This window comes from Corvus moneduloides, chromosome 1 (genome assembly GCF_009650955.1).
Source record: "Corvus moneduloides isolate bCorMon1 chromosome 1, bCorMon1.pri, whole genome shotgun sequence".
NCBI lineage: Eukaryota > Metazoa > Chordata > Aves > Passeriformes > Corvidae > Corvus > Corvus moneduloides.
Genome location: NC_045476.1, coordinates 115,641,700 through 115,668,387, shown reverse-complemented (window position 1 = coordinate 115,668,387; position 26,688 = coordinate 115,641,700). Strand labels below are relative to the sequence as shown.

Below are 26,688 nucleotides of genomic sequence, written 5' to 3'. Positions count from 1 at the left end.
AATAAGGGCTTTTCAGAAATAGTCTTCTACAATCTCTAAGTATCAGATAAGGAAGCTGAAAGGTAGATGCATTTATAGGGTGCCTAGATTTCCCCCCAAAGATGAAAATCTTCTAATTGAACATCTGGACCATTCATTTCTCTGTAGAAGGTGGACATCACTAAAACAGTGTTCTCCATCCATTATCCATAATACTGAATTTTTAATTGATAAGGAAGTTAAGAAACTTATCACTAGTTTATTATTGAATAAACTTATCACTAGTTTATTATTGAATTTTCATTAAATTATGATAAAGGAATTTGTACCTATTAAGATTTCTTTTTCCTGCCCGCATGCTATTTCCAGTGCTTGCTTCTTTTTGCCTTAGTCTTATTGGACATAGGCTTAGATGTTTGCTCTGGTGTTTGTGCTTCTCTTGTCTCTGATGAGAAGTAACCATTTCTTTCTTATTTCCAGTCCTAGTATTAATTCCATAGGATCGGAATTATTTGGGTTGGAAGGGACATTAAAGATCATCTAGTTCCAACCCCCTGCCATGGGCAGGGACACCTTCCACAAGACCAGGTTGCTCAGAGCCCCATCCAACCTGGCCTTGAACACTTCCAGGGAGGCAACATATTGTGGTGTTTGTGGGGAGGAATAGGAGGAATAAGGTAGCCTTGTGGGGTGTTACTTGGAGTAAATGAATGAATTTGCTTTACTTTTATGCAGATGTTGCTGGATTAGAGAGGTACTGATATCCAATAGAACTGATGAATAATTGTACATTTTTTCTCAGTGTTTTATCAATGATGATAGTTAGTTTTCAATATGATGATAGCCAAGATTACATGATCTCAGCACCATTTTGCCCAATACAAAAATGATATGTCTTTTTGGTGAATTAGGACATTTCCTTAACTTCTTGTGACTAATAATTAGTTGCCCCTGGGGTAGTTAAGTGCCCCCACTTTACAAACATGAAAACTAGAGCAAGGAATAATTGGATCAGCAGTTGCTTCTCATCCTGTTCAAAAGGGACCTGGCCTCAGTGATTCACGCCCTTGCTGCTTCCCATCTGGACTCCATCAGCGCAGAATACCTGGGCATGAAGCCATCAGCCTGTAGGACGTTCCAGCTAATACAGAGAGCTGCAGCACTGGCCCTCAGTAGCAAAGGAGACCAGGAGCGTATTCAATCAGCTCTCTTGCTGTCTATACTGCCTTCCTACATGTTTGTAGGTTGTGTTCTAAGACTCAGTCCCTAATTTTCTTGGTGGACTGGGTCAAGCACGTCTCAGAGATGACCTGAGAAGGTCTTCCCATTTTGTAACAATCTGGTAGCTGATAAAGTTCTGCTTTGTGAGTTTTCTATCAAAGAGCTGAAGCTTTTTTGCTGAGGAGCTAGAACTTCCTCACAGACTGGCCTGTGAGAGCATGGAACAAACTTCCACAGCAGTTAAGTATTACAATGGATGTCCTCAACTTATGCTTGTAAGAGCAGGGGGCACCTAGGTGTGCCAAAGGCTCCCTTCTCCCATATAAACGTACACCTGTATGTAGATTTCTAAACCTTCCTCAAAATCCCAACCCACAGCAACAGAGCTCTACCAAAACAAAATACACAGTTCCTTCCCCAGGGAAAGGATGAAAGAAAGAATGAAGCACTCATAGCAGATGTTACTTATGTCGCTTCAAACAGCAGGAGAACATTCTTAGCTCCCAGTACCAGCCACTGAAACAAAGCAGGACAGAGGCAGTATAGAAGAGTCTGTGGAAGTTTTACGTAGCTTAATGTGAGTCCTTCTCTGGATTTCCAGTTTTAACATTTTCTTGTTCCAAGGTTAGCACTGTTGAAACTAATCTTCTAGTTTCTTCCGCACTTCTTTAAGGGTTAAACTTTCCAAAGACCTCAGTATTGAAAAATGCTCCCAAAAACTCAACATTTTAAAACAGCCTTTAAAATACCCTTGACCTGAGCTGGAGCAGAACTAAGCAAGCTCTAGGCTATTTCAAGAACTAAAGGCTTGACTGAGACCTTTAGTGGAGACAGTGGCAGAGCTGGGATTCAAACACTACGTTCTCTCATTTGGGGGTCAGCTAGAGAAAACTGCTAATTAACCTGGGCTGGGGTTGTCTCCTTGTGGCAGAGGCCTTCTGGGGCCAGCTGGGAAAGAGATTGGTGTAGGAATAGCATCAGCCATAGCAGAAGTGGCACAGCTACCTCCATGTAGGACTGTTTTGCCAAGGCTCCCACAGTAGTTGAGTCTGTGTACCATGTAGGTCCCAACAGCGAGCCTTCCATGGCAGCGGGGGAGACTGTGAATAATTTATACTCTTTACACAAAAACAGGCACAAAACTTTCAAACCTGCAGGATGTTTTCTTCACAAAGAAAAGGCCTCAAAACATTTTTTTAAAGTGAAATTGGAGATTAGTTTTGGCATTTCTAGGTCCCCAAGCTCTTAGGGTGAGGAGTGGAACATAGATGCTGGCTTTTTAGGCCCCAAAGGCCAGGAGCCAGCAGGGAATAACTTTGTCAGCTCTTCTTAAAAAGAAGCCTACCTGGAATCCAATTAACAGTTGAAGCTTTAGGCCAACATTTTCAAACTCAGTGGCCTATTTCTGAGAGGACGGTGAGCACCTTCAGCTGCAGATAAGGCCAGGGCAAGATGCTGGTGCTGAGTACAACAGGAAAACAGGTCATAAATGCCTGAAGTTAAGAACCTTGATAAAAGCATAGGTGCTGAGCAGCCATAGCCTCATTTAAAGTTTCAACAAAACACTTTTGATGACTAAATACAGGCATCACATTCATTAATGTTGGCCCTAGTCCTTAGCAGGCAGTCAGGTTGCTTTTTTCAGAGCAAATGCCTACGAGTCAGGAGAGCTGGATTCATTTGTAAGGTCAGGTACTTACTTGCTCCACACAGCCATGCACGCTCTCCATCTTGTGAGTGAGGATGATGATAATAATATGTGTTCCAGAGATACTAGGATTGTAATCAATGTTTGTGTTTTAGGGGACTAGACAGAGCTGCATGCACTGCATGCAAGTTTGAGTTCTTTTTTTCCTGAGCCCTTACAGTGCATTCTGTTTCAGATAGGTACGTGTGCACCAGTATGTGGATTGAGTATCTTTCCATGTCTTTCAAGACTTAAAAAATTCAGGCTTGTGTTCCTGAGATTTGAGACTTTTTTCCCCTAGAAGGGAGAATTATTTTCTTTGCAAATTTTCTCAGAAAAGCAATCAAGAGGAGCACAGTTGAGGCACTCATGCATTAGCTCTTTAAGGACATACCTTCAAAGTGTTTCCCCTGCAAGTCTTTTGCTTCAATGTCAAACAAAGTTTAAATACAAAAAGAAATACTTTGAATTTCCTTCCACCGCCCCTTCCCTCCTGGGGATTGAGGGGTATTATGGACACATTAGGTTTTCATGCAGTAATTCTTTTCTAAATACGAAATTTCCAGGTTTGGAGCTTGTGAGTTCACCCGCCTTTGATTGGCCTATTCAAATGTAAACACTCCCTGTGGGTACTTCATTAGTTCATGGATATTTATAGGACATTGCAAAGCCCACCAAGCCAAGAGTGTCAGAATTTTTCAGGGACCATTTTGATTGCACTTAATAGTGCTTGTCAAAGATGAGCTTAATATTAATGTGTCTTATTTGTCTCCACATACTTCATATATGTGTAACTCTACATAACAGTCAGCCTGTGAAATTTTCTGCACTTTTTCCTGTAATAAGCTGGAAACAATATGTTCACAACATCCCTTATACATTCCCAGCAAGAACATTCCTTAAATTTCTGGAACAATTGAATTACAATTATGGGTTTGTTTTTTTAGATGCTTGAGTGATATTATTGATGAAAATACAGAATTAATTGGCAAAGACAGTATAGCCATTAAGTGATGGATATTACATTTAAATACACATTTTAATCTTGAAAAGAAATCCATACTTAAGGAACAATAAAATGGTGAAGAACTGAAAAGTAAATATACTGTCCTAAGTACTGAGTGACACTCATGAAGTACCTATTCAAAAATTAGCAAAAATTTATATTCCTTCTCCTTCTAGGGGATAGAGTCATACCCAAAAGTGTGTGTGCTTGAATATATGTCCCCATTTTGCCAACTTCTTCCTGTTTATACTCTTGTATGGCAGGATTCTTTTTGTAAAAGAAAAGTACCTATTAAAATAAATCTCATGCATCTCTTCTCCAAATTGACTCATATGGTCTGTATTAAATAGATTCTGCAATATCAGGTAATAAAGTGCAGTTTGTAATCCTTATGACATACAAAAATGTTAAATAACATTCATCATCTCCAGTCTGAAAGCACCAAGTGTTGACTCTGAAACGTATCCATGATGTTACATGTCAACATTAAAATCATAATTTCTGATTTTTTTTAGCAAATGGAACAATGAGGTGTGTGAGATTTCAGCCTAAAGAAGCAAATCAAAAGTTGCTGCAGAAAGGAAAAGGCAAAGAAAGGCAGAAGAATAAGGGAACAAAAAGCAGAGGAGTAGAAGAGAAGCAGAAAGGAGATTATGGGACAAATAAAGAAACAAGATAGAAATAATAGTGCTTGGGAAGGCAAACATTATTTCTTCTGAGTGATGCTGATAATAATGATAAGGCACTTGTAAAAATAAATCATGGTAATAATAAGAGGAAGTTCAGTTATTACATAAAGGGCAATTTCTACCCTCAGTCCTTATGGAAACCTGAGTGAACATCAGAGAGTCCTGTCATACATAGACTGAGGGCAGGGAAAGCAGTAAATGTATTCCCTGACCCACAGATAATCATTAGAAATGGAATTCTGCCCTTTGCAGAAAATGAGGTTTTATCATCTGTGCCCTGAATGTTTCAGCCTGCACCTTGCCATTAGTCAGATCAGTTGGCACATACACCTGGAGTAAGCAGAAGAAATAAGCACTCTGTTTGCATATGAATATTTTCCCTGGTAGATCAGCTCAGTTCTCTTAATTGTCCATCCATTAATTTCTTGCTAATGTAGTTGATATCGATGACTGATTTTCTGTGCTAAACAGGAAGCACCACTTCTTCATTCTAGGACGCATTCCTTCCTACAACTGCCCTGCTGTTAGCTACCAGTAGCTGCCATTATATTATCTTTCATCTGGCCCAGAGCTGACAACAGATGGCCATCTCCGGGACTGCCATCAGTGTGACTTTATGAAGCATCCAGCTATGGTGTATTGAGGAGCTTCATGGCCAGTTCTGCGAATCTGATTTCCCTTCCCCCTACCCCACTGCTGGCCCCCCTCACTCCATCTCCATGAATAAGCTCCTTAATCCTGGCTCCACTCTCCACTGGTCCTGTCATTTCCCAACGAGCGATGGCACACAGTTATCACTGGAAGTTTGCAGCTCAAGGTCTGCCCCCTCTTCCCTCTGCAGCACTGGCACAAGGTTGTCTTTGCTCCCAGATCCTCACCCCTCCATGCTTTGTACCAAAGCATAGGTACAGGGGTTTAGTACCAGCAAAACTCCTAGCTTGTAAAATCTGTAGTTCAAACCCTACCTTCTTCCACCACAGAGCACCTCCTCAAGCTGCAGGGATTTTTTTTTTTTTTTAAATTCCACAAGACATGCTGCCAAACAAGCATTGAGTATATTAAGTGTGAAAGAAGCTAAAATATCGATCAGAGACCTAAAGTGGAGAAAAGTGTAAAATTCACAAGCATCCTGATTCCATTGACATGTTAGATCATTTGGAAAAGCTCTTTCAGCTGTGTGGCTGCTGTGCATTTTGGAGAAAGATATATTGCTTGCTCTTGACAGAGTTTTCTAAAGCAAGGTACCTCCAGAGCCAACCCGTATTTTACGAGAAATTCACATTTGTGTCCTTTATTGTGATATTTGCAGCAAGTCTACAGCTAGTGAGAGTCTCTGCCCTCAAGCTATTAAGGAGTAAGGCTCCATTGTTGGAGAGAGAGCAGCCGTCTGTGAAAGGCTGAGATGTGGTAGGCAAGATGAATACTGCTTAAAAGCAATGCTTGCCATGCTGTCATTTAGAACAGGAACACTGAGGATTTAAACGAAAGTGAAAGGCATGGTATATGAATCCTTTAAAACTGGTCAAATTTTCAGCTGCCAAAAATAACAAGTTTTCTCCATTGATAGGTTCATTGAGTAGGAGGAAAGTTGGGAGGGGATGAATTCCCCTAGGGAGGAGGTGCAGATAGTTTGGGAAAACAAGGTGTGGTCAGTGATTCATAAAGAGACACTCCAGTAAACAGCAAACTTGGCTCAAAAGTGGTAGCTTTTTTTTTCCCTTTTTTCTTTTTCTTTTTTTTTACATTGTTTTTGCCTTTTAATTTTTTTTCTGTTGGGGGCAGGGTGAGAGCATCATTGGGCCTCTCCATTGTAAACATGAGTGAAAAGACTCTGGTGCAGAATGGCTACACAACTGGAAGTGTATGTTGCAAAAAAACATGTATGTCCCCCCAAGCAGAAAGAACAGCTTTTAGGTTTAGCTTTTCTACCTGTTATTGGGATTGGTTTCACCATGCTTTGATCAAACCGAGCCTGAAACATTTTGGATGGGAAAAGAGTGGATTTTTGCAGGCTCCTGTGATTTTTTTTTTTAAGTTGAGCTTCCTTTGTGTTAAAAGCTGAAATTGAGTGTCCTCCACCCTGTTAACAAAGGAAGAGAGAAAGAGATGATTCAGTTCTCACGAACCAATACTGCTGAGCTACACACGTTCCTACATGCGGCTTTAGTTGTTTTTCTGTGTTGTTATAGTCTCATTTTGCGGGAGAATCGCTAGGCACAGTCACAGATCATGGGTGTGTGAGTTTGCTCGGGGACACTCTGTGTCAGTGAATACTCTGCCTCCCCCCACACTTCCTGTGTGTAGATGTGTGCTGTGTAAGATAAAGAACCTCTGATATTGTTAAATATTAGTGGTGCATTTTGCTTTGCTTTGCATTTGTAAAGGTGAAAGGTGATTGTGCAGGAAAATGGAACAGTATATTTGCTGTGAGACAGGCACTAAGAACTCACTCCCATGCTCAGTTATAATTCATGACTGTACTGGTGGGAAGCCCTTATCCCTCTGTGGAGTTAATGCATCTCTACTGTAACCTGCTGAGAGCACCCTGTGTCCCCTCCCACCATCTGTGCATTCACTTGCGTGCTTTCTCTCTCCCCCTTTACTGTGAGATCTCTTGGTGTTAAAACTGTCAGACTACCAGTGCCTGGTGAAGGCGGTTTTATGATGTCTATTAATGTTGAATTGTCATTTAAGGGTGAGGAGGCAGGTAAAGGATATGTTACCATTTGTTTTAAGCTCTTGTTAGAAAATGCTGGGGAGCAAATAGACAGAAAGGTAGATTTGTTGCTTCAAACAGCAAACAGCTTTGAACAGTACAGAGAAATTGTCACAGTTCAGGGTAAGAGCTGTTGATGGCAAATGCATCTTTCTTCCCAATCTGGGCATATTTTACTGTTTCTTGGTACAGTGGATCTCTGTTTCTCCATGTCAAGATCTGAACCAACGGCATTGTAAATTGAATAATATTTATTTACCCATCAGCTGAATTTTATTTTCTACAAGTTGATTTACATTTTTAGCTGAAAAGCTCTCTTGCAGGCTCCAAGTTAGTTGCTTCTTTGCTAGCCGAGACTTAAAATTCATGTGACCAAGTGCTATAAGCTAGTACAGTCTTAACTAAGCAGGTAGAGTATGAAGATTTTTTATTATTATTATTGCTGTAAGGCACTGTCAGAAGACTGGTGAGACTGTCTAGCTTCGAAAGAATTGCACTCAGCTCACAGAGATTTAGATGATGCTTTATCAACCTGGCACTTTACCACAATATTAAACTCAGAATATGGTTAAAAGACCATGTACTTGGCTGCCACGGCAATATTAATTTGCAGTGTTTCACTGGATGTAATCTCATGTAGCCTGTTGTTTGTATTCCTTTAAAACTTATAAATCAAATCCAGACCTGGAATACCAGTGTATGAACTTAACAGATGTGCTGCCATAAGGGACCTGCTAGGTTATAAACTGCAGAAATGATCTTTTTCTATTTCAGATTTCTAGCTTATTCCAGGGAGATTTAGTAACCACAGAAGTAAGGTGGAAGGTCACGCGTTAGGACGGTAGCACCCACCCAGCACTTGACGTTGGGTGTAATTGTCAGGAAATCCACCTCTAATCATTTTATTATTCAGTTGTAGCATCCACCAAAGCTCCTGAGCAAAAGTAGGGCAAGAATGACTTCAGTAGCTCTGTGTCCAGGTTTTCTTAGGTGAAAGATCACTTTGAGATGACACAGCTGAGTAGTCAGGCTGAAATCCTGGTTGGTATTTTATTAATTTTGCACCAAGATAAATCCTGAAATTCTGACAAACTCCATGACAGGTGAAATTCCTTCTTGCAGAATCTGCTCAGCAAGAGGCTGCTCATTTCGTTCTGTTCAGAGGCAGGCAACAGGAGGGCAGCTTTATAATCAGCCCTCAAAGGAGCCCCGGCCGCCCCAGAGCCTTGGACTGATTGAATAACTCCTGGGCCTCTTCCCCTAGGCCTCCATCAGCAGGGGTCCTGTGGAAAGCAATCTCCCGCAGACTGGCACTGAAGTGAGCTTTAAACTACTATTTTCTGCTCTCCAGAGGAGCCTGGAGTACTAAAAGATAGATGGACTGCAGATATTTTATGAGAAACTGTCAGAAGAAGAGCAGAGTAAATGTTTTTTTCCCTCCTTCGAGTCACACACTGCATCACTGTAGAATTTTTCCCAGAATCTTTCACACTGAAAGTTTGAAATTAATTGGTCGCTAACCTTAATTTTCCCCCTCCCTCTTATTTTTCTTTTTTTCCTCTTCCCTCTTTTTCTTCTTCTCTCTTTTTTTCCCCCTTAAATATTCACTCGGAGGCCCTTTGCTTAACCACAGTTGCAGAAAATCAGTACCATTTGCACTGAAATATTTATAATGACAGAATGAAAAATTGGATTCATTTTCTGGCCTGTAGCCGAACAGTCTGCAACTTTGCACAGCATTGTTTAGCATCTCTCATTCCTTCCTTTCATTGGGGTCCTTTTCAGGCACACTCACACACGCACACTGCCTATGCTTCAGAGGAATGTTTAGCAAAACACAGAGCCATTTTTAATCTCAGCCTTGAGAAAACAACTTGTCTCTAACCTTGCCACCATCTGAGGGGGAAGCAAAGGGGGAGGTATGTAGAATTCCTCTTACAGGAGAGATTATGGAGGGTGACATGCAGTAATCTGTCCTCTACAGTGAAGCAGCGTATGGCTGGAATTCTGCAAGTTGCTTTGGTGTGTTGCAGGGTAGGCAGGGTGGACTCAGTACCAGGCTGAATAGCAGGATCTCTCCAGAAAACCCTGTTCTGCCATCAGTTCCCTCCGTGGCCTTGAGAAACTCATTTGCCCACAAAGGAAAAGGTTGTCAAAAGCTCCCTTTTGTTCCTGAACAGAGAGTGTAAAAATGCCCTATGCTTCTTTGCACCTCCAGAAAACAGAAGATGCTGGAACTGTACATATTTACTTCCCTTGAAGCAATGGTGTGAAGGTGAAGTGGTTGATGTTTGCAAAGAGCTTTGAAAATGAAAGTGCAGATCCTCAGGCTCCAATTTGCATCCCCTGCCAGTATAAAAGGTACCTTAGTCAGACAGCCAAGGATTCCCTCAGTACGCAGCAAATCCTGTTTCTTTTGCAAGCTGGGTCTGTATCACTCCCTTTTGGTCCTCACAGGCATGTCTCAGACTCCGATGAATTCCAGGGGTTTTTAATTGGTATAACAATCCCATGGGGCTATTATGAGCTGGCATAAGTTCGGGCAGTGTTAGGAATGCTTTAAAATGCACTGAGGACTATGGTAGCCCACGATTCGAATCTTTAGGCTGCACGGATTTACAATAATATTCAGTGAACATGTAGGAATTAATCTGAAAATGCACACAATTTAGCAGAGAATTGTAAGTCTCTACAGATGTCGGACTCTTGTGCAGAACTTAATAGAGAAATATATCTGTGAAAAGAGGTATTTCAAAAACCCTTAGAAATTACTCCCTGGTGAGATTGTAGATTGTCTTGACAATGTATTTGTTTCTGGAAAAGCAAGCCCTGTGGCCAAAATATTAATTCCTAATGCCTCAAAAGAGGCTTCTTGAGACCATACTGGGCCGCCCAAGGAAGTGGGTTCGGTGCAGGGGTGGATTCTGCAAGGTGCTGTGAATCTTCTGAAAATGCAGGTGACAGAAATTGCCTATCAAGGTCCAAAAATGTTGTCTTGCTAACTTCACCCATATCAAATTTATGACATAGCTCTATTGCTGACAGCAGGTGTCTGTGTATAGTACTAAATTGTGATCTTTCAATTCCACATCACTCATCTAAGCACAAACTTTTTATTTCTTTGCTTTCTTCTGTAAAAGCTTCTTAATGCTGGCTCCCTCTCAATGCTCTTAGGAGCACAGTCTGAGCAGGTGTGCCTAGAAGCAGTAGGAAGGGGTGAACATCTGCTGTAGGCCTCAGTACAGCTCAGCTAACGCTGCAAACCATTCCATGGTTTCTGAGGAACACATAGTTCTTATCATTCAAAGTTTCTTACGAACTCGCAGATTTGTCTTTTTACGATGTTTCCCAAGATACTTTGACAGGTCAGCCTGAAAGTGATGAGCGTTCTGACACAAAATGCATTGTCTCTTAGAAATTTTGCCTGCAGTTGTTTTACTTTAGTATCACTTTGATTTGAAAAGGAACTTCATACAAAGTGATGTGGTTTTAGGACATAACAAAGAAAAATCCAATATTGTGCTGCATGTATTACAGAGATTTCCTGCTTAGCCCTTATTATTGCTTTCTGATTTTCTTTTTTCTTCATGTATATAAATGAAGAAGAGTATAATTTTTTTAATTTTTAACAGTTACTGAGAATCAAAACTAATAGAGATGAGAAAGAACATAAGCTTTAATTGCAAATATTAAATATGTTTTTAAACTGACAATTTGATAGCAGATTGCCCTGACTATTTAATCATACTTTAAGGGAGGTCATAGACCCAGAGTAGGCTCTTTCAAATCCAGATGTATTTCTTTGTTTGAGCTGACCAGGGCACAAATATACAGGTGTGTAATACGCCTTAGGATGCTGAAAAGATTTGTGGGGACAATAGACTCCAGACCACAGTGAAGTGACAGTACAGATGTAATGGAGTGGTGCAGAATTGTTACTGAACGTCAGGGACTGTAAGAGTAGCCCACAAACAAATGTTATATCTCACTGTTGAAGACAGTACCTTTCTAAGAAAGCTGTTTTCTCAGTGGGCCTGAACTGTTGTGTGGGTTTTGTTTGGAGTGCCAGTCTGTTTACTAAAGTTATTAGTTTATAAATTTTGCCATGGTAAAGTAACTGTGAGAGCTTTAAATTAGAATAAGTGCCACTTCTGTGTGGCAGGTTCCTTTGAGGGCTTATTAGAAAGCAGGCCTCCTGTTGCCTGCCCCTTTATGCATGGCACTATTGCTGTGGGTACTTGTTTATAGCTAAATTTTGAATTTATATAAGTGTGTGCTACGGTATGATGAATTGCCCTCCAATTGCAAAGATTCTGCTTTTTTTTTTTTCTGGGTTCAAGCTAATACTTTACTTTAAAGGGTTATTTTTATTAGGTGGGTTTTATTTTGATGAATTAAAATTAACTTGGAGTAACAAATTATATAAGATCGTCTGGGTTATAGATTAGCCTCACCATAGCTACAGCACATCTTTTTGTACAGGAATTAAAGTTCTGTTTCAGATACCTTGGCACTAAATGTAGACAGCAAATGAGTGTTGTCTCTAGTTATTTTCCTCATAAATGTGATTCTTTTCACTCAATCCAAAGATTGCCATACTAAAAACAGTCCTAATGGGCAACGAGGGGTGAAAGCAGCAGCTGCAGGAGGCTGGATCCCCTAGCAGGAGATAGCCAAGGAAACAGCAGTACCACAGCATCACAAGCCAAAGAAAGAGTTGAGGGGTGGGGCATTTCTTTGACTGTCAGTACAGGGTCAAGGCAGGATCTAATGACACGTCTGACTTGCAACATGTCACTGGCCAGCTGTCTGACAGGAAACAGAATGACCAACCTCAGAGAATGACATTTGGTAGGAGGATACTTCACCTATCTCAGGGAGGAAGGAAAAAGGCATAAAAGGATGCTTCTTTGTGTGGTACTTCTTGTTTGGGGGAGGAGTAATAAATTGTAGGAATTGGACTTCACTGCCTTCCCCCTTTTTTGGGTTCTGTAAACAGGAGAAAGTGAAAGTAAAATTCCTCCCATTTAGCTGTGGTCACATTTCACACTTCTTTTACACAAATGCAAATGAAAAAAAAAAAAACCAAAACAAAACAAAAAACCAGAAAACAGAAGACAATAGAGAATCCAAACTTCTGCATTTTACAACCAACAACCACAATGACAAACATGAAATTTTATTGTCCTGGTACCACATGTTAGTAAATGCTCCAGATTTATTGATTTACAGTGTGTGTCTTCACAAAAATTAGAGAAGTAATGACTTTATTATAAAGGGCAAAATAGCATTCTGGTCTCTCTAAAAGTCATCTATAAAACATGGAGTTTCTTGGACTGAAAAGGGGGGAACTCAGATGAGGTTGTTCTAAGAACAAAATGTTTCAACATAGGGTTCTTAACTCTCTAACTAATCACCAGCTATGAAGGGAGAAAAATTGTCCTTAGTTTCTTTTCCAAGCAGTTGATTTGTAATTCACACACACACCAAGCCTGCCACATAAGCACTGTCCCAGCTCCTGCTATTCCTTGTTTGAAGAGCTGTAGGAATAAGGACTGTAAGACGTCCAAGATGGTCTGGCACAGTAACCGGTTGTGAAGGAAGTCAGAGAGCAAAATCCATGGGGGCCTCTGCTTATCAGCTCAGAAATCCTTGGCTGTTACCATCAAATCTGCTCAATCTGGCTTTCCTTGCAAACTGTCTTGAAAGAAAAAGATGCACCAATGTGCAACAGAGTTTGAAGCATTTAGAAGAAGAGGAGAGCTAGCAGAGCACCATAGCTTTTCCTTTTCTATCCTACACAGTCTAAAACTGAAATGCCATGGACAAGGGGAAAATTTTCATTTACATTCCTGATTTCGGGATCCAAAATACACTCCCATCCACTTCTACGTTCTCTTAACTGGATGCATGTATGCTTGCTAGATGAATGACTTCCAAATATGATTTCCACATGCGAAAGGCAGGTTTGTCAATTTTAAAACTGGGCTTGTTCAGGGTTTGCTTTTACCTGAGTGAAAATGTTGTTGGTCACTGTGAGTTAATCTCGGGCTGATCCATACCCTCCAGTGTGCTGAGTGCTGTTGTACAAGGCCCCACACACCACCTGGCAATGTGTGGGGAATCCAGATTCCAGGCTGTCCCCATGTCACCTGGTAAGCACAATACCCAGCCTTATGTCAGGAGGTAGGGAGGTGAACTCAGCAATCGATGCAAGTGTGGGATGTGTCTGTCTGCATAATAGGAGTGCAGACAAGTTACAGCACTTTTCTTTCAGACTCTATCAAGAAACATGTAATTTCACTTGTAATTTTGTCCAAGGGGTTCTTGTATGCGCACCTGTGGAAAACTGGAAAGTATCATTGTTTTAAAGGTTGCCCTTTGCATATAAATCACAGCTCTGTGTGCTTCCCCATTTTAATTGGGTGACCTTTTGAGTCCTATGGACAGGAGCTTAAATTCTGGACCGGCAGGTTGGTTGAAGATTTGAAATCAATTCATGCTTTAGCAGTTATTCTGCTAAAAGCAGAGAAACTAAAATGGAAATTTCAGAAGAAAAATTCCCCTTGGAAAGTTCCTTTTTGCAAGTCATAGAAAACTTCATTGCAGACCAAATAGGTATGCATAAAATCCAGATTCATTTGTCAGTTTAAAATCCTTGAAAAGGATCAGGATTCATTGAGTATGAGAGAAAGAGGAGGAGTAAGAAACATGTAATGTTTCCAACAGGACATTTCTGTGCAATTATCAGTTTAAGCTTCCATTATTTGTCACTAATTACTGCACTGAGCTGTTAAATATTTAGTAGTAGTTTGTTTAATTGGGTTTGACCTATAAAGGAATCTGTGCATAGCATAGCTCCAGTTCCAGGAGCCAGTTTCTCACTCACAGCCAGGCAAATTTGTATTCACGTAAGATGAACACATATTGTCAGACAAAGGGGTTTGTTTTTGTTGTTTAGGCTTGTTACCTTCTCTCTCCCCCACAGATTTATTTGTCTTTAAGGTATCTGAAATCAGAGCACAAAGTAGAAATGCTGCCTGTGGATGTAAAATGGGAGGTCGGTCAAACTTAAACTTGTTTACAGATGTTGTAGTTTAGAAAGCACCAGCATGATAAATTAAACATAAAGAAAAAAAAAAAAATAAAGCAGAGCAATAACTAGCCCATGAACACATGTGTCTTGTAAAACACTGACTTAATCCCTGAATATCTTATTAGGCAGTATTGCCTATCAACGCTTGTTGTCCCCTGTTACTCTGTTGTACTATAGCTGCAGACAGATCTGTATTAGTTCAGCTTTGGGTTCTGCTTGCTGTGTCTGACAGGGTGAAGAGACTTCTGGCTGTGCCCTCTGCAGAGGGTGTGCAAGAATCGATCAGTATATGAGCAATATTCACTTTGTTTTAAACCCTAAAGGCCTGGCTCTATTCTTGCTTGTTCCTATCTTGAAACTCCCTTGATTTCACTGGAGCTTTCCTTAATTTATACCAGGGTAACCATAACCATATTCTAAAGTAATAAGACTTTTGATATATTTCTCAGAAGTGCCTCCTTCTGCCTTTTTTGTTCAAGCTTTTATTCCCACTTAATGAACAATTTTCTTATTGGGGAAGAATGCTTGTATATTAATTTCAAACATTTGCAATATCACAAAAGCCTTGTTTTTCTACAGAAAAGACTTAGACCTGGATCCTGATTATCAGTACAGCCCCTTTTTGAAGAATTGTTGTGAACATGCCCTGACCATTGCCCCCCTCTCTCCATCACCTTCTCTTTGATGGGGTAGTGCACACACCTTTCCCACGCAGCCAGGCACACCTCGGCTGAAATGGAAGACATTGTGGCAAGTTTCACTGCATTTCAATGAACAGCAGACAGAGTGAGGGAGGCTTATGGGAGGCGATTGCCTGGCACCATAGGTTAAAACAGCCTTCGAGCTACTCTGATTTATGTCAGAGGCTTAGCTGGGAGCCCCCTGCCAATGCTCATAATGAGGAAGGTGCAAGGATGGTGAACAGGCATCTGTGTTTGTGTCTGTTCTCTTCTGGTGACAATGATGAAAGTCTTATTTGCTGTACCCAGGAATATATGTCATTCTTTTCCATACAACAAATCTGTGATATATGTACTCGCATATAGTAATGAATCCAAAAGGAATCATTGACATTTTACTAGTGACTTACTGGAAGTCTCTGAAGAAAAATAGGTATCAGGGGTTTTGGTTTGGTTTGGGTTTGGTTTTAATTTTCAGTTTGCATCCCTGAGAACATGCTCTCCAATTTGAGATCTTTTTTAAAGGTAGTTTTTCTCTGGCCCAGCTGGCAGTGCTGAGTAGAAGAACCAGAATACTGAGAGTTTTACATAAATATGATAAAGAGTAAAATCTGATTAGCAGTCATGCTATTTCAGAAACATTAACATAATATCAAATCACATAGCTTAGGTGAATTAATTTATGTGAATGACTGCAGTTCAGTGTAGACTTTCCTAAATTATCATTGTCAACAGTGGTCAGTCATGTCCTAAGATGACCACTTAATTGGCCATCATGTCTGAGAACAGACCTGATTCTCAAAGGCTGGTAAACATCAACTCACCACACATAAATGGTATTTATGGGAACACAGATTCTCTTGGGATTTGGCCCCTTTTTTTGTTGTGGAAATAGCTCTGGTTTAGTTCAGATCAATTTCTTTGGGAATCTGAAGTTTCAGAGACTGTATTGTGTTAGGTCTGTGCTGCTGAGCAAACTTGGCCTGGATGAAACTCCATGCCTACTTTAGTGTATTTATAAATTCATTGTTGCTCCTCCTGCTCTGCCAGCTGCACTGCAGTACTGGAGATGCTGGTGGCAGGGACACTTTGCTTGGATTTTTTCTGTTCTCTCCAGAACTCCAAAGTATCCATTCAGCCTCCTACTTTTCACCTATGAAAAACTATTAGACATCATCTCTGTTCTAGCTCCCTCATTCACTCAGCGTAAGTGTGACCATTGAAATATGCATATATATTCGTGTCAGAAGCATTGTAATTCCTGGGGTGAAGCACATCAGAAACATTTGTTAGTTCCAACATTTCAGATACAGTAATTAATTTCTTGTAGTTAGTGTTTTATGAAAGGAAGGGTGGGGCCTGAGAGGGGAAATAATCGCTCATTTGTTAATCAGCTTCAACTGAAGTTGCTCTTTTTGTATTTCACATATGTGAAAAAGACAGAAATGTTTACAATCTTAGCGTTCATAGATGCTCTGTCAGTACAATTAAGGATTATAGAGTCATAGAATGAACCTGGATATGTCCCTAACCTTCAATTAATTCATTTGGTGGACTGCACTATGGAAGTCATTACCCTTAGTACTGGAACCCAAATCCCACCTATACTACATTTTTACTCACATAGCAACTGAGCCTTAGAAATCCACTTAGAAATCCACACTGAATATTCTTAATTGCTTGCAGCAGCAGTGCAGCCAGGGCTGTAATGTGTTGGGGCATTGAAAGTAAGTTTACTGCTTTCAGATGCTTCAAAATGGCCCAGATATTCTATTGAAACCAGCTCCTGAGCATGCAGATTTGGTTTCATGTCTGATTTGGGGTTGGCTGAGTCTCCTCCTCTCCCGGGATGAACATCAGGAAAAAAATACTAACCCTGAGGTCTGTGAAGCTGTGAAATAGCCTCCCAAGAGGAGCATTGGAAGCTCTAATTAAAATTGGACTGGGCAAAACACTTGAAATTACACTATAGGCAATAATCCAACACTGGCAAGATGGGTGGAGAAAACGCCCTAATGGGTCTTTTCTGTCTTTAAATTCTATGAATTCTTGTTCTTCTCTTTTATTATGCTATTTCACCTTTTTGTTTAATGGTGACATAGTGTCACCTAGAAAGTATTATAAGACACTATTGTGAGCTGAGTGAGATGATGTTAAATGTCAAAAGAAAATGCAACAGTTTTTCTGCAGGTTCACAGTGATTATATGGAGAAAGGAAAAAGAGAAGCTGACTGTAAGCAAGGGACACGAGTGCAGTGGTTTTGATCTGTAAGACAGTGGCAAATGCACTGCATGTCTGCAATATGCATGTTTATCATTTTGACACTGCATTTCACATTCTCTGCTTATGAAGAACAGCCACATTCCACCAAATCTAACACAGGTGTGGAAAAGTAATTTACTGCAACTGCGTACATCACTCAGATTGCTGGAGACATCTTCTATCCCAGGGTTTCACATATTCCCAAAGACCTGGACTAAATAATGTATTTTTACATGCTAATTTATAGTTTGTATTTAATCTTAGTATCACACAAATCTAAGTAACTCATCGATTCAATCCTTGGGTATAATCATATTACAGTTTACCAGGAAAGAATCCTTCAGCAATATAATGGGGCCTTGACAAGGAACTCTGTGCTGCAATACTGAAGCAGCACAAATCTGAAGAAACAGTGTGAAAACTAATCCTTTGTGATACCTTTTTTATAGTTTAGTCTGAAAAAGTTTCAGTTATTTGGTTTTGGTGTTACCACTTAATACTCCCCTCCTCCCTCTCCTTTCCACATGGTACAGTATTCCAACTGTGTCCAGTACAGAGCTTTCTGCTCTGTGAGAGGTCATGACAACCAGTTATGTAATAACGCACCAGACCGAAGTTCTGGAAAGCATGTTGATCCTGTGCTAGGTTTTGCTAGGCTTGCCTTCCCACGAGCCTTTCTTTCTTCCCCTTTGGTTCTGGAAAATCCAACATCCTCTTCTTAGCTGCAGACAGTTTGAAAAGCGTGGTACAGGATAAGAAGTTGGAATAAAAAAGAAGGGAAGAGAAGCAGAAAATCTTGATTAGAAAGTATAATTTAATAGAACGGGTATTGAACCAAATGTATTGATTAATGTGGTAGATATAGTACTTATATTGATTCAAACTAGAGATTTAGTACTAAAAGCTGTAAGCCAAAAAGCTGTTGCAGATTGCTACAAAAGTCAGTTTAATGCTGTCCTTGAGAATGCCTTCACAAAGAAATTCTTCTAATGTTTGAGGAGTAGGTAGAATGCGGTATATGTCAGTTTGATCCCGGAGGGTTTTATTTTGTACTCTAATAGCTGTTACGAGCCTACATTATATCCAAGGAGTAATTTTCCTTAGGGGTGCCCAGCTCGCTTTGTGTCAATATTCTAGCATTTTAAGTCACGTACAGTATATGCTTCTGGGAACAGTGCAGGAGCCAGCCAGACTCATAATGGTCTGCATTCATTAATAAAGGCAGAAGCTTCTGTCCCTCCATTGCCCACTACAGGGATGCCTCCCTGGTCTTCGGGGACCCGTACAGACACATTTAAAGAAAGCTTTATTTTGAGTGGGCAGGAGATGAAATGCAGGACTTGCAGGCATTTCCTAAGTCAGCTATATGCCCGAGCACAGGGGTGACCTTAATGGGTCAAAGAAGAATGCAGGTCAAAAGACTTATTATCCAGCCTGTTGGAAACCAATTGCTTTTGTTAAAAAAAAAGTAAATTGTAGCGCTTAAAGGTTGATAGTAATGTAGAGTTCTGTTTTACAACCTGGAGCTGGATTGCAGTGTGGTGGGGTGCACTTTTATTTTTTTGAATGCAAAAAACTACAAGATGGTCTGTAATGTACACAGATAAAGGATTCCAGATAAGTGATAACATGTAGGGTACCATAATTACTTAATCAGTGATGATTGATTTCTCATGTTTGTGTTCTTGAACTAAGGAAAAAAATAACATGCTGCTGTGGTACTGTTACCATCTGTTGAAATAATGCACCTACATTTCATCTTTATACCTCTTCATGTGTACCCTCTTTGCGCTGTTTGTCAGGTACAGCCATGTCTTGCTTCATCTAGTAATAAAACACAAAAGTCCCATTTAAATTGAATGCAACTGCAGTTCACATTAAGGATTCTAATGGGCTACTGAGTCTGTGGCTATCTGTGGGTATTTTTTTCTTCGTTAATTTTGATGCTGTGGGCGGCAACTTTTTGCTAGCTATTACTTCTCATGTTCCCTCTGAAACACAAAGGCGCGCACCAAACAACAAGAAGTATTATTACCTCTTTTGTCTCGAGCCTTTCTGCAAAGAAACCTTTCTGTATTTGTTTGCCAAGGAGATTCTTCCACGCAGTATTATCCTGAAATTCTTTGCATGTTTTCAAGTCCTTAACACTAATAACAGGGACATCTCAGAGCATTTTCATCCAGGAAAGTGGTGGCATGTAATTTTATAGGAGGTCACATAACAGTTGGGATTCTGAATTCAGCTATCAAAAATAATTATTTCTAGGAATAGGGCAAATGCACTTAAAGAGTTTATTTTGGTTGTGAAATATACTGAGTTCAGGTTTTCCCAGGTAATATACCTGCTTTCCAGATAACACTGAGACACAGAAATTTTGGCTGTAGGAGTTTCCCTGGTTTGTGTCTACACGATAACAAATGCAGTGACACACACACACCTCCTGCTTCCCTGTTCCTCCATTTTGTGCATGCAAAGCTTGCATTTGTATTTGCAAACTAGTGTCTCCTCATGAGCTCCCAGCTCTGGGAAATTGGAACACAGCTGTTGCTGAAGGCCAGGAAAGATTATAGTGAGAAAAAATATTTTCCCCTTTCCATGGCTAAGCAGGAAATCGACATTTTTGCTTTGTAGGGAGACTACTACATAATTAAACAGATGTGCTTATGCACAATCAGATTTGGGGGAGGCAAGGAAGGGGAGCATATGATACCTCCTGTACTTCAGTAAATGACTTCTCTTTGGCGAGTGGATGTACTAATTGCTCCAAACTCAGGCAAAGTAGTTGAAGTTTCTGGAGGAGGCGCGTTTCAGGCTTGTCTAGCATGTCTTTAGTGAAGGGCAGCGTGCTCGCCGAGCCACACAGGGGATCTCAAGTGTAATATTGTGCTCTCCCTGGGTGTGCCGCGCTCCCATGGCCCTGCCGCGTCCCTGCCGGCGGGAGCTCCAAATTCTGCTTTCCCCACCTGCCTGATCTCCCACTGCCGGGGAGGCGGGAGCTCGCTGCACACGAGGCAGAGAGACTATCAGAGTCGAGATCTGCTGCGTGGGAAATAGAGGAGAATTTTTGCCCTAAATTTTTAAACACAACACCCCTCATAAAAACAACAGCTGTTCATAACTGGGATTAATGTTTGCAATTTTCAGTCACTTAGACATGGGGTCTCCAATAGATGGCGTTTGGTAGAGTGGAATATGGCTCTCTGTGGGATTACAGAATTCTCTTCCTTTTCTTATCTCTCTCCTCCCATCCTTCGCCTGCTTGTCTTGTCTATGTTATGTTCCTGAAGCGCTTCCACTTTGTATTTTTTTGCAACTTAGCCAAATAGGTATTTCTCCCTAGTCCCTCACATTTGGGGAGCCTTAATTACTTTGGAAACAGTGTTTTGTTTTGACTGTTTACAACAGTATAGTTGCCTTTTTAAGGCCTAAGCTGTTCAAAGCATTTCCTCATGTTCCTATCCTGCCCTGTCTCATTCTTCTCTGCAGCACTTGCTTGGTTTTTTCTATTATTTCTTCATTATCTCCAGAGAATCTCATTTTGCGCCAGGGCACAGGAGTCAGGGACACTGAGAGCTGGGGCAAGTCAATCCTTATGCTGTGTTTTATTTTGTTTCCTTCATATTTGGGCATTTTAACTTTTTAATCAAAAATGTCATTGCAGCGAGAGTTACGGCTGCAATCCTAAAACACCTTTTGACTGCTTCATATGCAGCTGTTCATCCAGCTTCATACTGATTATGCATTTTTCACTTAGTGAAAAGAAATAAAAAATGGGCATGACTGACGTGCTCTCAGTAGACTAGAAACAAAAGACCCCCCCCAAATATCTGTGTGCAATGTAACGATTGGCATATTACTTCACCTGCTCAGAAGCAGAGAAGAAAATCAGAATTCAGGCTGCCACCCCATATTTAACTTGTCCTGTTGTTTCTAGGTACTGCAGGGTCTCTAATAAGCCTGTGGTGCTATGCTGTAAGTGCTGCAATAAATGGACACAACAGGATGACAAAAGGACTGGCTGTCAGGCTTAACTCTTAATTTCCTTGCTTTTGTGCTTTAAAGTCAAAGCCCATTACCTGTGACCAGCCAACATTTTTGGCTGCATCTATTGTTACGGCTTTACAGCATTTTAAAATTATTTTATGGGAAGGATGAGGAACTAGATGAAATCAAGTGGTGGAGCATATTTTTTTGGCCTTGGACAGTCTGGAACTCCTGCCATCAGCATTAAATCATTTTGTATTCACATCTGGAAATTGCATCTTTGAGTGTCACTGGGTCATTTTCCTTTAATCTTGAGAATGGCACTACATTAAAAATTCCTCAGTCTTACTGTAAGATCCTTTCCTTGCCAAATGTCCCATGAACTATTATTTGTGTGCGTGCAGAGTTTAGGGAGAGCAAAGGAGGATGGGAGAGAGGATTCTCAGACTGGTCTGCAGTCACGCTGTGTTTCACATTCATTTCACCGTGGCTGTTTTCATGTGCCCTTTCATGGGTGGCTCTGGAGGGTATGGTTCAGTAGATGTTCACTTTGTTGTAAATGATGACTGTCTTTTGGGAACAGGTTCATCCTAAAGTGCGTTAGTCCAAAGAGGTTTAAAGACAGATTAACTTAATAAAGTGGAGTGAAGGGTCTGGATGTGCTGGGAGCAAATCATGGGATGTGACACCCCTGCCCTCTGGGTCACTGGCCCAAATCTGGCCCCGAAAACTAAGGGGAAAATTCATCACTAATCAGTGGCTGCCCTGTTGTCTGAGAAGCAGTATTCACAGACATTTTCTGGTAATCTGTGGATCCAGTGTACATTGTTGAAAATTTAAGATGTATTGGATTGGTCCCTTGCTCTTACGTCAATGCTTGTGAAGGATCTGAGCCAGTACAGGCAGCACATTAGCATCTTTCTGAAAGTGGTCAATTCCATTTGAGGGCTGGTAGGAAAGAGGGTGAAACTGGTGTTTGCTACTTGATTTGGTGATTACTTGTACAGGAAAGGAGGATTTAAGACTCCAAAGTCTGTGCTGTGTTACTACACATAAGGCACTGCCTTAACCTGAGGCAAAATACCTGTGGTTTTTGGTGACCAAAGGGCAGCGTGTGCCAGCCCCTCCTGTTTTCTCATCAGTCTCTGACCTCTCTAGCAGAGAGCACCTCTTACCAGACTAAACTGTGCCATACCATGTGGGGGAAATAGGTTTTACTGCAGGAGTGCATTTGAAGCAGTACCACAGTCTAGGAAGCACACGCCAGTTAGCGTGAGACTTTTATGGCAAATGCACTTCTCATTTTCACAATGCATAAACCATGAGCTGTGTGTAAGCAGACACCAGAACTACTGACCTGGTCTGCAGTTTCACTGGGGCAGGTCAGCCCACACCTTACCTGGAGACCCTTCTTGTGGCACATGTAAAGAATACTGGTGTGAAACAGCTGGGGAGAACGCCTCTCTTCCATAATGATGCTGTTTCTGGCTAGTTTAAACAAGGAGGGGTCGAAAAAACTCTTTTTCCAGCCCATCATTTTGCAAGACATGTTGGAAGAATTGTTTTTGCATCCTTCTTTCACACAGAAATGTCTGTCCTGTGACTAAGTTGTTTCTTTTGTTTTTGTTGCAGAACCATACGATGACCCAGCACAGCAGTTAGTGCAAGGCCCGACTCTTCCAGAGAATTCTTTGTGGCACAAAAAGGGAACACATTTTACTCTTTGCACGAAACTTCCATTGTTAATGTATATTATTCAGAATCATTGTATTGTACCATAAAACTTGTATTATCGAAACTGTTGGATGTTCATGTGTTTGAACTTTTGAGCACCGGATAGACTTCCTGTATATAAAGTGTTGCACATGTATTATGTTGTCTGATACTAAAATGGTCTTATAAAGACAAGTGGACTTGGGCCCTATTCAAGAAAGATACAAATAATAATAATACTGTGTGAGGGGGAAAAAATAGCTTAACAAAACAAGTCATTTTCAAGGAGGAGGGAGAAGGTAATAGCTATGTTCCATTACAGCTCTGTTTGGCCTCCCTTTCGTTTAAACTTCAGTCTAGAAATCTCTCTTTTGGTATACAAACGGATGAATCTAAGACTATTTTTTATTGCTGAAGATTCTTGCAAAAAAATATGAAGAGACTCTTTCTCACAGAGCAGGAACCCACAGTTGAATAAGGCCCATATATATATTTGTAAGCCTTGCGATATGACAGATAGCATTACCATATATGCAATAGTTGTTATGTAGTTTGTCAAAGAATTTTTTTCCTGGATACCATTTGAAGCTTTGAGTGTTCAAGACTTTCCTTAATGATTTCACATGGCCAAATTCTTGAATCAGTTGAACTAACCTGTATGTTACTGTTATTAATGTTTACTCTGCGGTCTGAACCTGGAGATTACTGGAATTGTTTTCCAAAAGGAAATAAATTCAGTTTACCATTATGTGTGAGCGTGCTTTGTGTCTTGTCTTTTTCCTCAGAAAGTAGCATTATTATTACGGCTGCTGTATTACCTAAAGAACCACCACGGTCTGGACTCCCACTGTATCAGGATCTGTACACTGCTCAGTAGGAAAAGGTTGCTTTTCTCAAAGGTAGGCATTTAAATAAATGTAATAGTAGAAACAGATCTGCCAGCCCACTGCAAGGCAATGTGTGCTTGAGGGTGATATTCACTGTTTTCTGGGTTTATTTGTTTCTTTCATTTGTCTGTCTCTGCACACACTTGACACGCTGGTTGCCAGCGGAGTCACCGCGCATCTTCTGTGTATAATTATCAGTAAATTTAAATGCAGTATCACTTAGTGAGCTGGGTCTGGTACTGATGAGAGGCAGCCACCACAGCTCTGCCAGCAGCGCTGTTAAGCTGACATCCCCCACCCTCTCCTCTGGCATGGGTAGCAGAACTGGAGGTGATACACACCACGGGGTGATGCTCACTGGCACCACGCCCCGGGGGGAGCTCTCACAACACCTCACAGCTTTGCTCAGGTCTGAATTGGCTCCTGACTGCCTGCAGTTCCAAGGAGAAGAAAAAAAGGGATAAAAACTCTCCTTGCCTGCCACTGTCCCCCACTACTCCAGCTCACCGACAAAAGAGGACAAAAAAACATTCCCCGCTATTCTAGTATCTTATCCTATTGCTGGAATCCTGGTCTTATCCCATGGAAACCAGTGCTGCTGAAATATTGCCTTTACACAGCCACACATCACAACAAGTCCAAATGTCTAGAGCTGCTTCCCTAGTGCTGTCAAGGTAGATATAAAGCGTGATTTCCAATTTGCTGAATGTAACAATTTGACTTCTTACAGATGGAAGACAGAAAGAAAACAAGTAAAGTCAGAAAGTGTCTGGCTACCAGATATTCCAAGAAAAAATGTGCCATATTTAAAACTCTGGCTTTGAAAATATTGTGCAGATTTTGCTAAATACAAGAAAGAAATTCCTAGATTTTGTATGAATATCTCATTTGTGCTGACAAAAGGATAAATGCAGTCATGAATACACAAGGCTTGTAAAATGCCAGCTCAATTTATAAGTCAGAAATCGTTCCCATTCTTATTCTCATTAATATATTACTCATCTCAGCCAAATTGAATGTGATATGTTCTTTATTTTTGACAGATACCTTAAAGGATATAAGGCATTTCAGCCTTCATGTGTGAAAGTGTGACATATTGGTTAAGACTGAAAATAACATGTCTGTAGTATAGTTCAAGTATATAAGAAATATTACACCCTACTGTTTTTGTAAATGCCAGAGTGCCACTGAGTTGAGACAGATGGTAGCAAGGAAAGATGCAATCTTATAATCAAAAGCTAAAATATGTCAAAAATATGTTAGCAAGCAAAACATAGTCTATTACTAGCGTCTCTTGTCATGACAGCTTGCAAAACATGCAAAGATGTTGAATTTCTAGATATGTAAATAAAGGAACAGTAAACACAGCAACAGCAAATGTGGTGAAGACTTCAGGCATCAATTCTCCCTTGAGGTCAGCACAGGGGAATAGAGGGGTCTTGTGGCCACGGGCAGCCCCAGGTGGCTTCTGAGAGCTGGTTGCTGGTATCAAGTGCTGGAATCCTCTTACCTTTTCTAAACTAACAGGTTTCTCAGTGATACCTAAATAGCTGTTTAAATAGATTATGGAAGACATCCGAACTTCCCAATGAGAACTGAGTATTGCTTGGGGAATTACCACAGCATTTAGAAAAATCAACAGGAGAGGCAGATCATCTTGCCTGTTAGAAGAAGAGACACGGCACTCTGTGTGCGTGTGCGCATTTCAGCTGTGGCATGCCTCTCTCTGCCCTGGGTTAGCAAAAGCTAAGAGAAGCCCCTCCTCATGCCCTTAGCCTAATGTAAAAGGATAAATCTGTTCAAGGGTTGTGTGGATAGACTGATGGACAAGGTATCCTTTTACCTCTGAGACCAGCTATATTCCCAAGATATCAAGTGGACATGAGTTTTGCTCTAAGTGATAGTTTAATAAAGCAATTAGTCCTTCTGCTTGTTTGCCGGAGCTATGTTTAGGAAATGTCACAGACCTAACGCAGATATAAATACAGAATTTGCGCTGCAAAAGTGAAGCGACCTACCCAGACAATATCTTGAGCACTGGATTTATGAGGAAATGCACTGATTCTTTATCTGAACAAAAGATTGTCCAGGAGTAAGCATGTATTAGGCCTTTATGACATTCAGCTACCCAAACCCAGAATTTCTACCATCATACATGTGTTCATACCAGTTGCCTCTAAGTTATTCTTTCCAATCCATTTTAGGCGGTTCAGTCCACATGGAGGTTATCGGAATTCTTTTGGTTCACTCCAAGACCAGTGCTCTCACTGCTTTCCCTGATTTACAAGTCACTTTACATGAAAAAATGCAAAACCCCATGAAAAAAAACCCATGAAAAATGTTTCAAAAGCTCTGCTAGGACGCATTAATAGTTATCCCTTCCTTCTTAATAGCAGCAGAAAAGCTGAAGTCCTTTCCATGTCTCAGTGACTGGACTTTATTAGTAATTCTGGCATGACCACTCACTGTTTCATTACCACTGTCCTCAACAACAGAAAAAAGGGAGACATCCCTTCCTTACCAACATATGGCATTTTCTATTTATAACAAGATTAACAATTCATTCACACCTTGATTGAATCCCACTTTATTGAGATGTCACAACAGATTCTCACAGCCTGCAAAGGGAAAGACTTACAAATGTTAATATTGTGACAACCAGGACACATAAAAGTAAATGAATTATAATTGGTGACAATTAAAAATAGCTCAGTGTGAAAACAGAATATTGGGCTGCTGCAGCAGCCCTGTCTAGGATGAGGCAACG

At 40.7% G+C, this 26,688-nt stretch overlaps 1 protein-coding gene across 12 annotated transcripts in view; it reads left to right on the top strand.

Moving 5' to 3' along the window:
* The window catches only part of ZNF521 (zinc finger protein 521), a 230,143-nt gene extending 206,359 nt beyond the window's left edge, over nt 1-23,784 (top strand). For all 12 annotated transcript variants that reach the window (XM_032123789.1, XM_032123865.1, XM_032123807.1 and 9 more), the window contains one exon: nt 22,954-23,784. In XM_032123789.1, the coding sequence (XP_031979680.1) occupies nt 22,954-22,983 (30 nt within the window). In that variant the 3' untranslated portion in view covers nt 22,984-23,784. The remainder of the gene's footprint in view (nt 1-22,953) is intronic.
* Nucleotides 23,785-26,688: the final 2,904 nt, after the last annotated feature.